The sequence below is a fragment of the Lepisma saccharinum genome, chromosome 3, assembly GCF_977018435.1.
Source record: "Lepisma saccharinum chromosome 3, izLepSacc3.1, whole genome shotgun sequence".
Lineage (NCBI taxonomy): Eukaryota > Metazoa > Arthropoda > Insecta > Zygentoma > Lepismatidae > Lepisma > Lepisma saccharinum.
Window position 1 is genome coordinate 20,492,127 of NC_139231.1, and position 13,852 is coordinate 20,505,978.

The 13,852-nt window shown below is 37.2% G+C and overlaps 1 protein-coding gene across 1 annotated transcript in view; it reads left to right on the forward strand.

The window, feature by feature from the left end:
- Mgtor (nuclear basket protein megator) overlaps positions 1-9,603 on the forward strand; it is a 362,060-nt gene extending 352,457 nt beyond the window's left edge. Inside the window, exons 34-35 of the mRNA XM_083118344.1 lie at positions 2,581-2,799; positions 9,106-9,603. Coding sequence (XP_082974470.1) covers positions 2,581-2,799; positions 9,106-9,224 — 338 coding nt within the window. The 3' untranslated portion in view covers positions 9,225-9,603. The remainder of the gene's footprint in view (positions 1-2,580; positions 2,800-9,105) is intronic.
- The last annotated feature ends 4,249 nt before the right edge of the window (positions 9,604-13,852 follow it).

Genomic DNA, 13,852 nt, shown 5'->3' on the forward strand with positions numbered 1-13,852 from the left:
AGAGTAAAGAGCAAGAACATTTCAGTGCTTTATAAGGCCATATTTTACTCCGTATTTTGGTGAAAATAACTATCTATGTATTTAATTTTACATATTTAGCACATTTTTAATACATACATAGATCCATTCCCTGTTTATGACATTTCTCAAATTTCTCTTGGACGGCAGACATAAGACTCAAATGTAGGACATGTCTGGGAAAAAGAGGATGTCTGGTTCTATCTAAGTATCCTGTAGCTTGTTTCTCAATATTAATTTTTTGTCATCGTCATTCTGGAATTTCTTCTTCCTTCTGTTCCTTCCCTTCGTGCTGCTGGGAAGTAGGTCCTTCAGCAATATTCTGAAACTGGTGATACCCTCTTCACTTTGGGTAATGTTTTATTTATTTATTTAAACATTTTATACTGCCGTGAACAGCCTTTGTGCCTTAATAAAGCAGTTTACAAACTTACATTGAATTGCAGGTTTTTTAAAACACAAGATATTTGAATAACATACACAGTAGAATGTAAGTAAGATATTTTACATCATACCCTAAAACCGCATTAATGGACAAAATACATTTCAATATATACATACATTTACATTTTCCCCTCTCCATCTCTGTAAGACTGTGCCCACCCTCTTCTGTCTCCCTCTGCTACCTTCTTTTCTTACTTCCAACATTTACCATGGTTTACCTTCTTGTTCTATGGCCAACCCAAGTCAACTTCCTCAGCTGATTCAACTTGAAGCTGTGTTTATAACTCTTGTCTTGTCTAGTTTCCCTTTACTCTTCTCAGATATGTCATCTCTGTTGCTGTTATCCTACTTCTGCTTATTTTGCAGCATTAGGCTCTCTGTGCCATATTTCTGTCATTTCTGTGCAGAGTTGGAATGATAATAGTTTTATATATTCTTAGTTTGGTCTTCCCCTAAAATTCTTTTTTACACCCTATGATGTTGATTATTTGGTAATATATTTTATATTTAACAAACTATTATTATTATCTTATTTTTATTTTCCCTGTTGTTGTTCTTCCCAGATATTCTTGTCCACCAGTTCTAACTACACTCCTTCCCATTTCACTCTCAGAATTTCATGTTTCTGGTTCCGAAACATGCCTAACTTTCTTTGGTTTGCTTTCATTTCTCTGGCATGCTATTGCCGGACCCTGTGGTTGAGTGGTTAGCACATCGGGCTACGATGCCAGGGGTTCCGGGTTCGAATCTCGCTCAGGCATCGTTATTTGTGAATGTCCATTCATCAATTTCATCATTTCATAACTCATCCCCATCTTCGCAAATTAGCCAAGAGGCACAAAACGCGAAGTAAAATAAAATAAATAAATCAAATCTGCCATGCTATTTTGTTACTGTATTAATTCCTGTGTAGTTGATTGTAAAGGGAAGTATCTGCATAGAGGAGTGCATACATGCATCCATGTATTTTTATATTATGGATAGAAAAAATAAAATTCAAGAGCGCTGATTTTTTAGTAACTCCAAGGGGCTACGAAAAATATCCAAAATTCGAATTAACCAGAATATAATAAAAAGAACACACCAATGAAATAACACTGTATTAAACATAAAACTGCATTAATATGCAAACAGTACACCTTGCCTTACAACTGTTATGTTTTATCCATATCTCCATCCAGGAACAGTTCCCTTGCAGGTTGCTACAAAATATTATATTAGAACAATACATGTCTATCGGCCAATACTGATGGCGTAGTCCACGCATTTACTTCATTAACATCCAAGAACTGAAGGAAGCCGCCATCACGAACGTGGGTGGGGTTAAACAGCGGGCGAGTTGTTTTCGTCCAATCACACTCAACCTTCAGCCAATGGGTGCAGCTGTCATTCTGCTTGTCTACTCCACATGGAGTCTCAGTCACATGACTGCGGATATGGTGTTGCCGTAGTTTGCAAACTCAATGTGGAGACTGTAGGAGGGACAAGGTGGCGTAGAGTAGATGTGTGGCAACACTGTGCATTGAAATGTGATTGTTGCAGCTGGTGGGGGTGCTCTGTGGACTCCACGTTAACGAAGCTAGCTCGTCGACTATCAGAATCTGAAAGCATCAGTTGAAATTTATTTTCCAATACTAACCGATATCTTTCCGGCATTTTGGTATTTCACGGGCTTTGTAAAAATGCTTCTCGACACTTGTGCGGAGTCTAATTATCCAGGAAATTATGCAAAATTCAAAGCTTCTCATTATTTTGCACCAGCTTTGTGAGAAAGAACTTAATTTTGTGATGAGAAAATATTCTAATGTAATTTTTGTTTATTTTAAAGCAAAAATCTTGTTCAATTGATGCATGTAGTTAGTGAAATACTTACACACTGTTGTTAATGAATATTTTTAATAACTTTTAATTATTACAATTTTCAAGTATTGGTATCAGTGGGAATCAGAGAGGGTATCTGTATCGGCTCAGCTGTAGTAAAAACATACAATAATATTTTTAAATGTGATATTGCAATCAATCAAAATTTAATGCAAAAGGTGATTGAAATTGATTGGGATTTTGTGGGGGGGGGTACATGGTGGACTTTTGTAGTAATAGGTGCATTTCGTTCCACAGAGTTTGCAGCAGATTCATCTCAGCACTCAGAGGAAAGTAAAGACGTTGCTCAAGTGGAAGACATTGAAGATAAACCTGAGGAACCCAAGAAGCCCATTGCTCGAGGGAGTGGAACTGCTCGTCGATCTTTCCCAAGATCTTTTGCATCTAGGAGAGTTGGTAGTAGGCCAACGCCCATAGTGTGGAACGAGCCAGGTTCAAGTGGAACCCCTGGGACAGGTATAGACCATTCTTCAATTTAATAAATAGTTACGTTTGACTCTAAATTTAAACTGTGATTTTACATTTTCCTGCATTTTAGGTTTTATGATCTTGCTCCCCTACAGTTTAAAAGGGATCTGAACTACTATGTGCCTCTGTATCCAGTGGTATGGAACTGGTGATTCCTTGATTTCAAGTTGACAACATTACCACCGCACGATTGGGGAGACCCCCAAGAAAATACACCATACACATTCTTGTACAGGAAAGAAAATCCTGGTTTTTAATGGCAAACACTTTTGAATCTTCAAACTTTCCATGATGCTGTAACGACCCTGACTCGTCACAACTTATACCGGATATTCATAAGTTCATAAATTATATGTGTGTATTTCAAATTTAATTTTGTATGTAATTAATACTTACAGTTGGGTACACTTTTTATAGTTCTTGATTCTTCCATTTGCTTATGCTAGTGTCGTGGAGAATTTATAAAGCCCACATCTCGATCTAGCTGTTTAGTTGGCCTCCGACTATGGGTGAGAGAAACCCACTCTGCCTAATTTGACGAGAGATGCAGCGATGCCCTGTCATATTGATGCTGGGAAATTCACTTCTTTAGTATCAACCTCTTTTGGTACCCTGTCGCTTCAACGCAGGGTAAAAACACATTTTCATGGTTACTCCTAAGCATTCTCTTTTTGTTTTGAGCAACTTTATTCCCAAATTTTATTCCTATCTGCATATTCCAAAGCACATAAGATTAGAGGTCAAATGTATATGAGTATTTTAAAAGGATATGAGGTGTGAAAATAAAGTTTTCGGACTCATGCTGTAACTGTTGTTGAAAAAAACCCTACAATCGAAATGTTGTACCCTTCGATGTAGTCCTATCCCCGGTCCCTACTCTGCTTCACACGGATCTCCAACTGTTAGAATCAGTGTTGCAGGTCATTTTCTGATATGCTGTGTAAGAGTTGAACCGGGTTCCTTTTAGTGCAGACTTGGCTTTTGGGAAGAGAAAAAGTTGCATGGCGGCTAGATCCATCTTTGCAGATAGTGTGTTGTGAATTGGCACGTTGTCCTGATGAAGAATCCATGAGCCATTCTTGCACATGTCTGGTCTCCTTCTTCTCACCCATTCACGGAGGGTTCCCAAAACATTCTTATGATACAACTGATTGACAGTGTGACCTTCAGGCACCCAATCAACGTAGATAATCCCTCTCATATATAAAAAGTCATCATCATTGCTTGAAATTTGGACTTGCTCTCCAGGGCTTGGGGGCTCTTCTAGTGCATGGATTGTCGCCTAGCCTCAGGGTCATGCAGAAAAAAGTCAAGTTTCATCACAAGTAATTACATTTAGGAGGAAGTCAGGATCATTTTTGATGCTTTCAAGAGTGCCAGCGCAACAATTCATTCGATGTTCCTTTTGATTGGGTGCGAGAATTTTTTGTATCACTTTTACACACACACACACACTTGTTTCATACCAAGATCAATGTGTATAATCTGTAACAGTTTCCTTATTGATATTTCAGAGTTCATAAATTGCTTGAATGCTCAGGCGACAATCTCCTCGAACAATTTTACCTACCTTCTTCATACGGTCTTGAGTAAGTTTCCATTGCGGATTTCCCAAGTTTTGTGAGAAATTTGACATTAACACGGTGTTCCACTTTCAAACTTAACATGATTCCGACAGAGCTCAGATGCATGATCCGCTTCTAACAAAAGCTAAAGCCAGACTGCTCCATGCATGTGTGTAAAAGTTTGTGCGCAGGCAGAGGGTAGTCCACAGGTCATTATCCTACCCAGCTGTTTGTTATCGACGTGACCTGAAATGAATAAGAAAATCAATCCGGTAACTTTATTGCCACACCTTGTATTAACTATCATATCATAAGAGGTTATCTTTTTTATTAGTTAACTAGTACACATACAAATATTGTTTGTGTTATGTACTTTGTATGCAGGTAACTGATAAGATAAAAGCTGAAGTCTGTAGTTCGAGGACCAGAATGTTAATAGTTTATCCTTTTTTTAGAATTGTAAAGTGATTTTGGAAATCATACAGGTAACTGTCAGTAACAGTGTTTTAGTGTATCTTCCTACTGTAACTCGTAAAATCTTTGTTCTTGTTTCACTTTTGTTTTGAATAAATCTAATCTGCAAAAATCCTTGTAATGTCTACACAGTTTCTGTTGAACGAGCTCTAGCTGTTAAAGACCTTTTAAAGCTCTCATAATCTTTAGAGAGTGCACTTAACACCCAAACTCGTGAGTGTAACAAATTCTCATGCCATGACTGGGGGAAAAGGCTACAGTGCACTTGCAATGTGAGTTCTCTGTGATCGACAGTCATGTCTGCCTGACTGCTGCTACATAGTTAAATGCCATCCTAAGGGTCCGTACCTTCCATGATGCGAGAGTGACACACTGTGGGAGAGAACATTGCAATGTACAAGAACTAATTGTGGTAGATAGTGAAATCGTTTTTTTCCCCCTTGGAATGCCAGGATTTTTAGCAGAGGTGAAATTTATCCATTGTGTCCCCCAGTAATGAATGTCAAAGGAAGAAGAAGAAAATTGAAATTTGCTAATTTGGCATACTTCTGTAGCCACCACAATAGACCAAAGTAAATGTACTAGTAGCAGTGGTACATTTCTACAACCATGCAAAGTTGTGTTGAAAATAGACTGATACTTCTTTGGGGAAAAGATAATAACATTTTGTAAGAGTGGCACTGTTGCCAGCTTATGCAAAAAATATCCAGAATTTTGCTTCTAGTGTCGGCCCTATGAATGCTGGATGGACCAAATTTGGAGGGAAGCCTGACATAAGACCACTCATTGAGGACATGTAATGCCTGTCCCCCAATTCGGCGGGGGAACTGAAATTACACAATTTCAAAAGTTGTAATTTTCAGGAAATTGCTCTTGGACCCCTACTTGTCGCACATTCTTAAAGTGTTCTTATATTCTCATCATTACATGTAAAAGTTAAATATAATATATCAGCAAAAGAGTGCTGTTTGAGGAGCTACAGCCCTTTTTATGAAATGAAGCAAGAACATTTTGAAACTCTGCTTGTTGATAATAGTAAGAAGTATTGGCAGCAAGTGTGTAATTCTTGCCACAAGAGTGGAACACACATCAGGCAATATTCAGATAATCTGTACTGAACACAGTGAACTAAAATTTGGAACTCTAACATTTGCAGTTAATTAGATATAAATGTTTTTAAAAACCTTGCAGAATTTTAAATTTCCTGCCAAAAGAAAAGCACAGCTTTTACATTAGAATATTTTTTTCCTCAAAAGTATCAGCACCAATTTGCAATTCTTGCCACAAGAATGGAAGACACAATGGTGAATATGCAGGTACCATTTTAATCCCTCTCAATTTGGTCTAGCACAAGTGCATGTTACCTGTGCATGCTAGAGAATGTTTCAGCTGCAATGTTTCAGTTTCATATTTCTGTCTATAATGTCCAATGCATGGTTTAAACTCCTAACAATTCGCAGTATAAAAAGTAAAAAACTTACATGAGTGAGTATAATAGTCTTAAAACTCCTTGCAGACGACGTTTCGTGAAGCTACGCTTCACTTCTTCAGGTATTTCTTTTCAGTATATAAAATACTGCATCATATATGTAAAAATAAGTCCAGGATTAGGTAAAAAAGGGTATTGGGATATAGACTTTAAAATTACATGACGTTAAAAGTGCCATGTAGGCTAAAAGATAATTCTAAAAGAACGGTGTACTCGAAATGTACAACACTCCTAACAAGCAAATAAATAAATAAAGATCTGCTGCTCACAGTCCTATTTCAGATAAGTAATGATGGGGCAGGTGTAAATCTGCATAACAGTTGGGCTGAAAAGTTTGTAGGCTGACTCATAGATGGCGTTACTAGAATTAAATCCATGTGATTTTTACTTAGTACTAACCTTCAAAAGATACGTGTATAAATTTCACAGCTGCCGGATAATTAGTTCGTGAGATATAGCATTGTGAGTGAAGCAGCTTTTGTTATTGTGAAAAAATGGATAAAAAAGAATTTCGTGTGTTAATAAAGCATTGCTTTTTGGCGAAAAAAAATACTGTTGAAGCCAAGGCTTGGCTTGATAAACATTATTCGGACTCTGCACCAGGAAAATCAACCGTTGAGAAGTGGTTTGCTAAATTTAAACGAGGCGAAATGAGCATCGGAGACGATGCACGCAGTGGACGCCCCAAAGAGGCTGTTACCGACGAAAACATCAAAAAAGTCCACAAAATAATTTTAAATGATCGTAAAGTGAAGTTGATCGAGATAGCTGAGACTTTAAAAATATCAAAGGAACGTGTTGGACATATTGTGCATGAATATTTGAACATGCGAAAGCTGTGTGCAAAATCGATCAAAAGCAACAACCTTTTGATGATTCGGAGCAATGTTTAGCGATATTCAACCGTAATAAAATTGCTTCCCCATCCACCATATTCTCCAGATCTGGCCCACAGTGACTTTTCCTGTTTGCAGACCTTAAAAGAATGCTCGCTGGAAAGAAATTTAGCACTGATGAAGAGGTAATCGCCGAAACTGAGGCCTATTTTGAGGCTAAAGAGAAATCGTACTATAAAAATGGCATCGAAAAATTGTATGACCGCTATAATCGTTGTATCGCCCTCGAAGGCAACTATATTGAATAATAAAATCGAATTTTGTCAAAAAAATATTTTTTACTATGTTAGCCTACGAACTTTTCAGCCCAACTGTTATATGTACAAACCATTGCAGGGAGAACTATTTGTAGTAGAGAGTTGAAGTTAGTTTTATTTTTGAGAAAAAGGCATGGGTTTTCACAAGAACTAAAAATCTGGCCTTCCACCTCATTAGCTTATCCTTAAAGTGGGAGCCCTGTGATGCTGCTTATGAACTTAAACCCACCCACATAATCAAAGTGACGGCACAGTATTTATTTTCTGTGCTCAGGAGAAGAGCATATTTGTATCTCACATCGTACTCATTCCATGTGACTACCACTTTCAATTCAAGGGATGCATTTCCCCTCAAGTTACACTTTCCGTAAAGTCCCAAGGGCTGTCTCTTAAGGGTGAAGAGAAGTGCTTTCTTGCCCTCTGCAAGTCTAAAATGTGCAGAAATTCTCTGCAAACAAAAATTCAATAACCCTATGCATGTCTACCATATCAACAAGTTTATGAATGGAGGAGGAAGTTCCACAATGGCCTCAGTTCAAGGCAGATGTGTTGTAAAATCTTTGCAAGTTCATCCCAAAGATTTTTCTTCTTTAGGTATACAGGCACGAACTCAGACTTGAAAATATATGTAGAGGAGCAATGATTCTATGCTAAAAGTGTGCATGTTTAGACATTTACTTTACAAATCCATGGCATATGAATTGTATGTTGTTATTCATAAAAATAGCAACAAAATGGCAGAATATTTCACTAATTTACAAACTGTTTATAAATGTATCACATTGGTAATATTACTGATAAAACAGATGTGCCATATGCCCATATTGCCTGATGCTGAGGACTGATTAATCAGTCTCATTACAAAGAAAAGAAGGAGGGTATGACTAAGGAGTGAAAGTGGAGGAGACCATTTTAAAATATATTTCAAATAGTAATGCACTACCTATCAAGTTATTAAAAAAAAAAAAAAAAAAAAAAGAGAATTCTGGAAAACTCTGGGAAAATACGTTTGGAATTCATGTGGGAACCCCTCATCTTATCTCCACCATCCTTAGGGTTCATACATGCATAACATTAATATTTATATAACATTACTGAAATACAAAATAATTTAGCTATATGAAAATTAGGGATGTACTGATACAAAGTGTGCTATTTCTTTAAAGAAGAAATTTCAGCCTCCTTAATTAATGCATGAGACCATGACACTCATTGATATTACAGTGGAACCTCGATTTCACATTTTTTAGGCAACCAAGCTAAATAAACTTAAAATAAGGGAAAATGTTAAATTGAAGAACGTACAATCGGTGTTCACTGTACTTGGATATTAGATTTAGTAATACATATGTACCTGGAAATTTCTTTTACAAAAATATAATAGATGAATTATATCTTTCTTTTCATAATAATAATAATCCGACGTGCAGTAGTGATTAAGGGTGCCAGATACACAGTTGGTCCCATCTACAGTTTATCCTTAAGAGGAAAATTATGTTTTTTTTGTTTTTTTTTATTTTCTGGTTTCAAATTAGAAGCTGACTTTGCTGCTTTTAAGTCCTTGTTAATTTTTCGCCTTTAGTCATGAGTGACAGTTACAATTTTTCTTTCAGAAAGAGGTTCAGCAGTGAGAGGTCAAAGCGTGGCTCCGCACAGAGGCTCCACAGAGGGTGCCAGGGGTGTCTTCAGAGGAAGACGAATGAGGGGGAAAGGAATGTTCTCAAGATTTTAGTGTGATTCCAATTTGCATATATCAAGTTTAAACGTTACCATCAAAGACCACCTAACAATGTGAGAAGCATACCAGAAATGAAACAGTGATGTGTTTACTTACGAAAAGAATAGCAAAATAATTTCTTTTCACAGGCAAGATTTGTAAGCATTCCATGAGTATTTTTCTTTTCATTTTTAAACTCCTATGGTGCTTTGTTGGAAAAATAAATACCTGTGACAGGAGTAGGAGCCAAGTTTTCAAGTAAAATTGGCATTTTGATATGTGATGTGTTATGTATGCATTGTGTTAAACATTTTATCATTTAGTGCAGATAAGTTACAAGTGAATCAAAGGAACTTTTGTATGGTTCAGATGTCAATAAAGGCATTGAAAAATTCCCATGTGTCATCATTTATGATTCCAGTGCTGGTTAAGAAATAAGTAAACAATTATAATCTGAAAAGATCTCGGGCTATCGACCAGGTGAGTTGTGGAAAGATTCCAAAATCACCTGGTCGATAGCCCAAGATAATCTTTATATCATTCGTCGCTAGGAAAGCTTCTAGAATCTCAATATTCTTCTTGAAGGTTCGCATAACCACTTTTCGTACATGCAAAATAATCTAACACAGTTATTTTTAGTGGTTTTTATTTGATTTTATCTGCAACATTTCGTTCTAGTTTCCCAGAACTTTTTCAAGTTACACATATAACAACACAACCTCATGCATGTGTACAGCAAGTTGGTTAAGTTCCCAGAGCACCTTCAATTTTCTGCACAAAAATGGAAGATTTTACCTTACCAGATCAGTTCAAGAAGCAAGGGCAGGTCATAACCACCAGAAGGAGGAGGGAAGGGAAGACAAGAAGAGTAGTTTAGCCTCTCATCCCCCAATATATAGTCACTGGCTAGAGGTGTAGAGAACGTGTTTGCTTCTAGCCTCCAGCTCCGCTCACACCTATTATCTCTGGGTGATAGAGACGGCACCGGGAGATTGGTAGATCCTTAATAAAAATACTGTTGTCTCATTCCACACATTTAATTCTAGGAAGGATATTCGAAGGGATTGTATTCGGTAAGGCAATTACCACTCGCTCACCTTACTGAGCTGTAAACTCCGTCGTGTCGACTCCAGGTTGATACAGTCCAGTTCTACACTTTATGATTGACAGTCCATTGTAGCGATATTGCAATGAGAGGGCTGAGACGTTGCTTCTGGCTATTTTATACTCGGAGGTGTATGACCTTCCAAGTTGACACAATGCTCCTACCAAGTTGGAGCACACGTATATTATGCAGAGCAAGGGTCGTGCATATGTCACTCTTGCCATACCGTCTACAATCCCCCCGGCCAGGATGTCTTTGGCTAGGGTTGAAACTAGACAAAGACATAAGCAAGTGAATAAATAAAAAGAACAAAAAAAACTGGAAAACACTGTACAAGATTTACATAAACATTATGTGATATTCGTATCTTTTTCTTTTAGTTTGTTTTGTTCTGTTCTGTTTTGTTGTATTTATTATCGGTATTACTAAGATTAGTACTGTTGATGTGTATGTTGTATGGATAATTTCAGGAGTAACAGTTTCAGAACCACACTGTTCGAGCTACCTCTAAATACGTCTTGAATCAAGTCTGGAGAAAATTCAAGAGGTGTTATACCTTTGTACCCATACATAAGCACTTTCACTAAACACTAAGAACACTGACACTTTTTACACTTCTGCATCCACAGTTCTTCATGTGACAAATAGTGGACACTGGAAGTTTTCCATGAATCCTTGTCAGAGATTCATTAGTAAGAGAAGGAACAAAAATGACATTAACATTCGTGTATGTACATCGTTCGTCAGCTTTGCCACATGTATTGGAGCTAGAAAAGTTTTGTACCCATTACTGTTTGCATATCCTCCACTGATGTATATATTTGTGAACTATATTTCTTTATTTATTTCAAACCAGCACCATTTGTGTGTTTATATATATGTCTATGTACAGTTGCAGTCTGCGGTATATTGGCACTATTTGTGTCCTGACGGCTAGACGAAACTTATCCCGGTGACTCTTGGTTATGAGGGCAGATAAGATTATTATGTAATCTGCAGAATGAACTGATTACGATTGTATATAACATCTCCTTGGCATGTGCTGAAGTGGAGGGTGGAGATGTAACTGCTTTGTGTATGTTAACATTGTTATTCTTCTTCGGCGCGTGCTGAAGGTTGGGATTTTGGAAGTATCTGCTTCACTTCCTCAAGGTTTCTTCTTCCTCGCTGGATCTGAGGTGACTGGTTCAGCTGATTCTGCAGCTGACTCATTCTCGAACAAAAGAAATGTTGATAAAACATTTGATGTATATTGCGTAAAACTTATGTGTTTGAGTGAATGAGTGGCTCTTACCTTTGGGAAGGGTTTTAACCTTTTGCCGCCCAAGGCCTTTTTCACATGTAAGCCTCTCTGTCCCGAGCCGATTTTGAGCAAAATGCAGAGTTTCAATGAAATGAGTGTAGATCGGAGGCTAATTGCCCTAGAGAGATGAGTGATATACCGTTGTACGCAGAATGATCACAGATTCAGACAATATATAATTTATGCACATTCGGCGCACATATGGAGGGGGGAAAGGGGGAAATCCCCTGAAAATACTTTTTTTAAAAAATGGGGTTTCGACCTCGCCCCCCCCCCCCCCCGAAAAACAGGATATGAAAAGTTCAAAATGCACATAGAAATTAACGCTGACATGTAAGGAACAGAAAAATATTTGCATCATTGTCATATGACCAATGTAACTTGAGTTGTACCCCCAAAAGGAATGGTACACTTCGCAACATCTTATTTGACCGCCCTGAAAAATTTCAAAGTCCGGAATTCGTAAATTTGGCAGCATAGCGCTTCAGAGCCAACTAAGAGTAGCCAACTTTGTAACATTTCTTCTTCCTGAATGAAAATGCTTGTGATTTTTTTTTCATTCTTTCACATTCCATAAAGTAAAGATACCCTAAAGCAGTAATAAAATATATGAGTAGACAAAAAAATGTTAAGTAGAAATACGAATGTTGAAAATATTTCAAGATTCTTCGTTCTGAATTTGAAAATAGGAAAATGTATGTGCATTGTGAAACACTGAACAGGTTCTCATCCACCTGGAAAGAATTGCGGTCACATTTGAATACAAGAAGGCAAATTTATGATGATTTTATGCGAAATGTTTAGTAAAGATACCTTGCACAACACCAAATGATTCTGCAAAGTGTGTCTTTTCCTTGGTTCTTGGCGAAAAATGGTTCGAAACTCCGGCACAATGTTGCTTCAACTGAGATTAACGTGTTTTACTGAGCTTACTGTTAGCAATCTCCTGGAGTAGTTGGTTAGATGACATCACTTTCGTTTTTTTTACTGTTTTCGTCAAGATCGAAACATCGTAGGTTCAAATCCCACCCTTTCCTTATTATTTTTTCCCTTTTATTTACCGAGTACGAAGTGTTCTAATAACGTAATATAATATTATATGATATTACTGTAAATATTTATGAGATGCATGCTCAGTGGCGGCGATTGGGTTTCAAAACTGATGGGGCAAGGTCGGGGAGGGGAGGCAAGGACAGTTCCTTTCCCTTGGTAGATAATGTTTAGCATAGTGCTGGGTCATCTGCCCCTCCACACTCCATAATCGTCGCCACTGTGCATGCCTCAAGTAATGCTTCTACTAATGTTTTTAATCTTTCAGTGATTGGCAGGATTTTAGGAAATACTTTTCCTTTCATTCAGCTGTTATAAGTTAACACATATTAAGAACTTACATGTCAACTTTCTGCATCCGGAAATGCTGGACATAAATCGCATAAATATCAACGGAAGTATCCAAGAAACGTAGATAAGCATTCTCGTCCAAAGCCGTTTACTTCCCGAAAAAGATTTTGCAAAGAAGTAGGTTTGACCTTCCATTCCATAAGCTAACGATCCCCCTACACCACACGGTTCACGTTATTTTATCCACTCGGTTTGGATCCCACTTTAAACTGTATGTCCAGTCCCGATTAGCCTTACTATGCATAAAGTTGACTTAAAACACCAAATCAACCAATTCATCTCCTTTCAGAGTGGGCCTTCTATGATACTGTAGTCGGCCAGTATCCGAAAATACAGTTCTGCTTCGCGTATACCAGAGTGTAATTGCATTTAATATTGTGACTAATTTTACTTTAAACTACAGATTAAAGCAATAATAGTGTCCAGAAAAAGAACCTCAAAGTAGATCTTCACACAAAGTATTTTAATCCATTGCCAAACATTTCAGTTAAGAATATATTATGCTTTTCCATTGACCGTATTTTCGATGCATGGTGAATTTGCTAAAAGGACCTTGTCAAGAAATCTAAATATGTAAGTTTTACTAGTAAATGCATTTAAAATGCACGAAACAACAGGGGAGGAGAAAAATAAACCTCAAAAATAAGTAAAAATGCAACAAAAACTGTTAAAAATACTGACAAATAAACTAAAAGCCAAAAAAGGCCGAAAAATGAAAAAAATATTAAAATAGAAAGTGTTTTCCGGCTCTAACTGAAGGGAAACGGACATGATATCAGGTTTAGCATTGTTTTTAAGGGTCAGAAAAAAAGTTGATTTTTCATCAACTTCCGG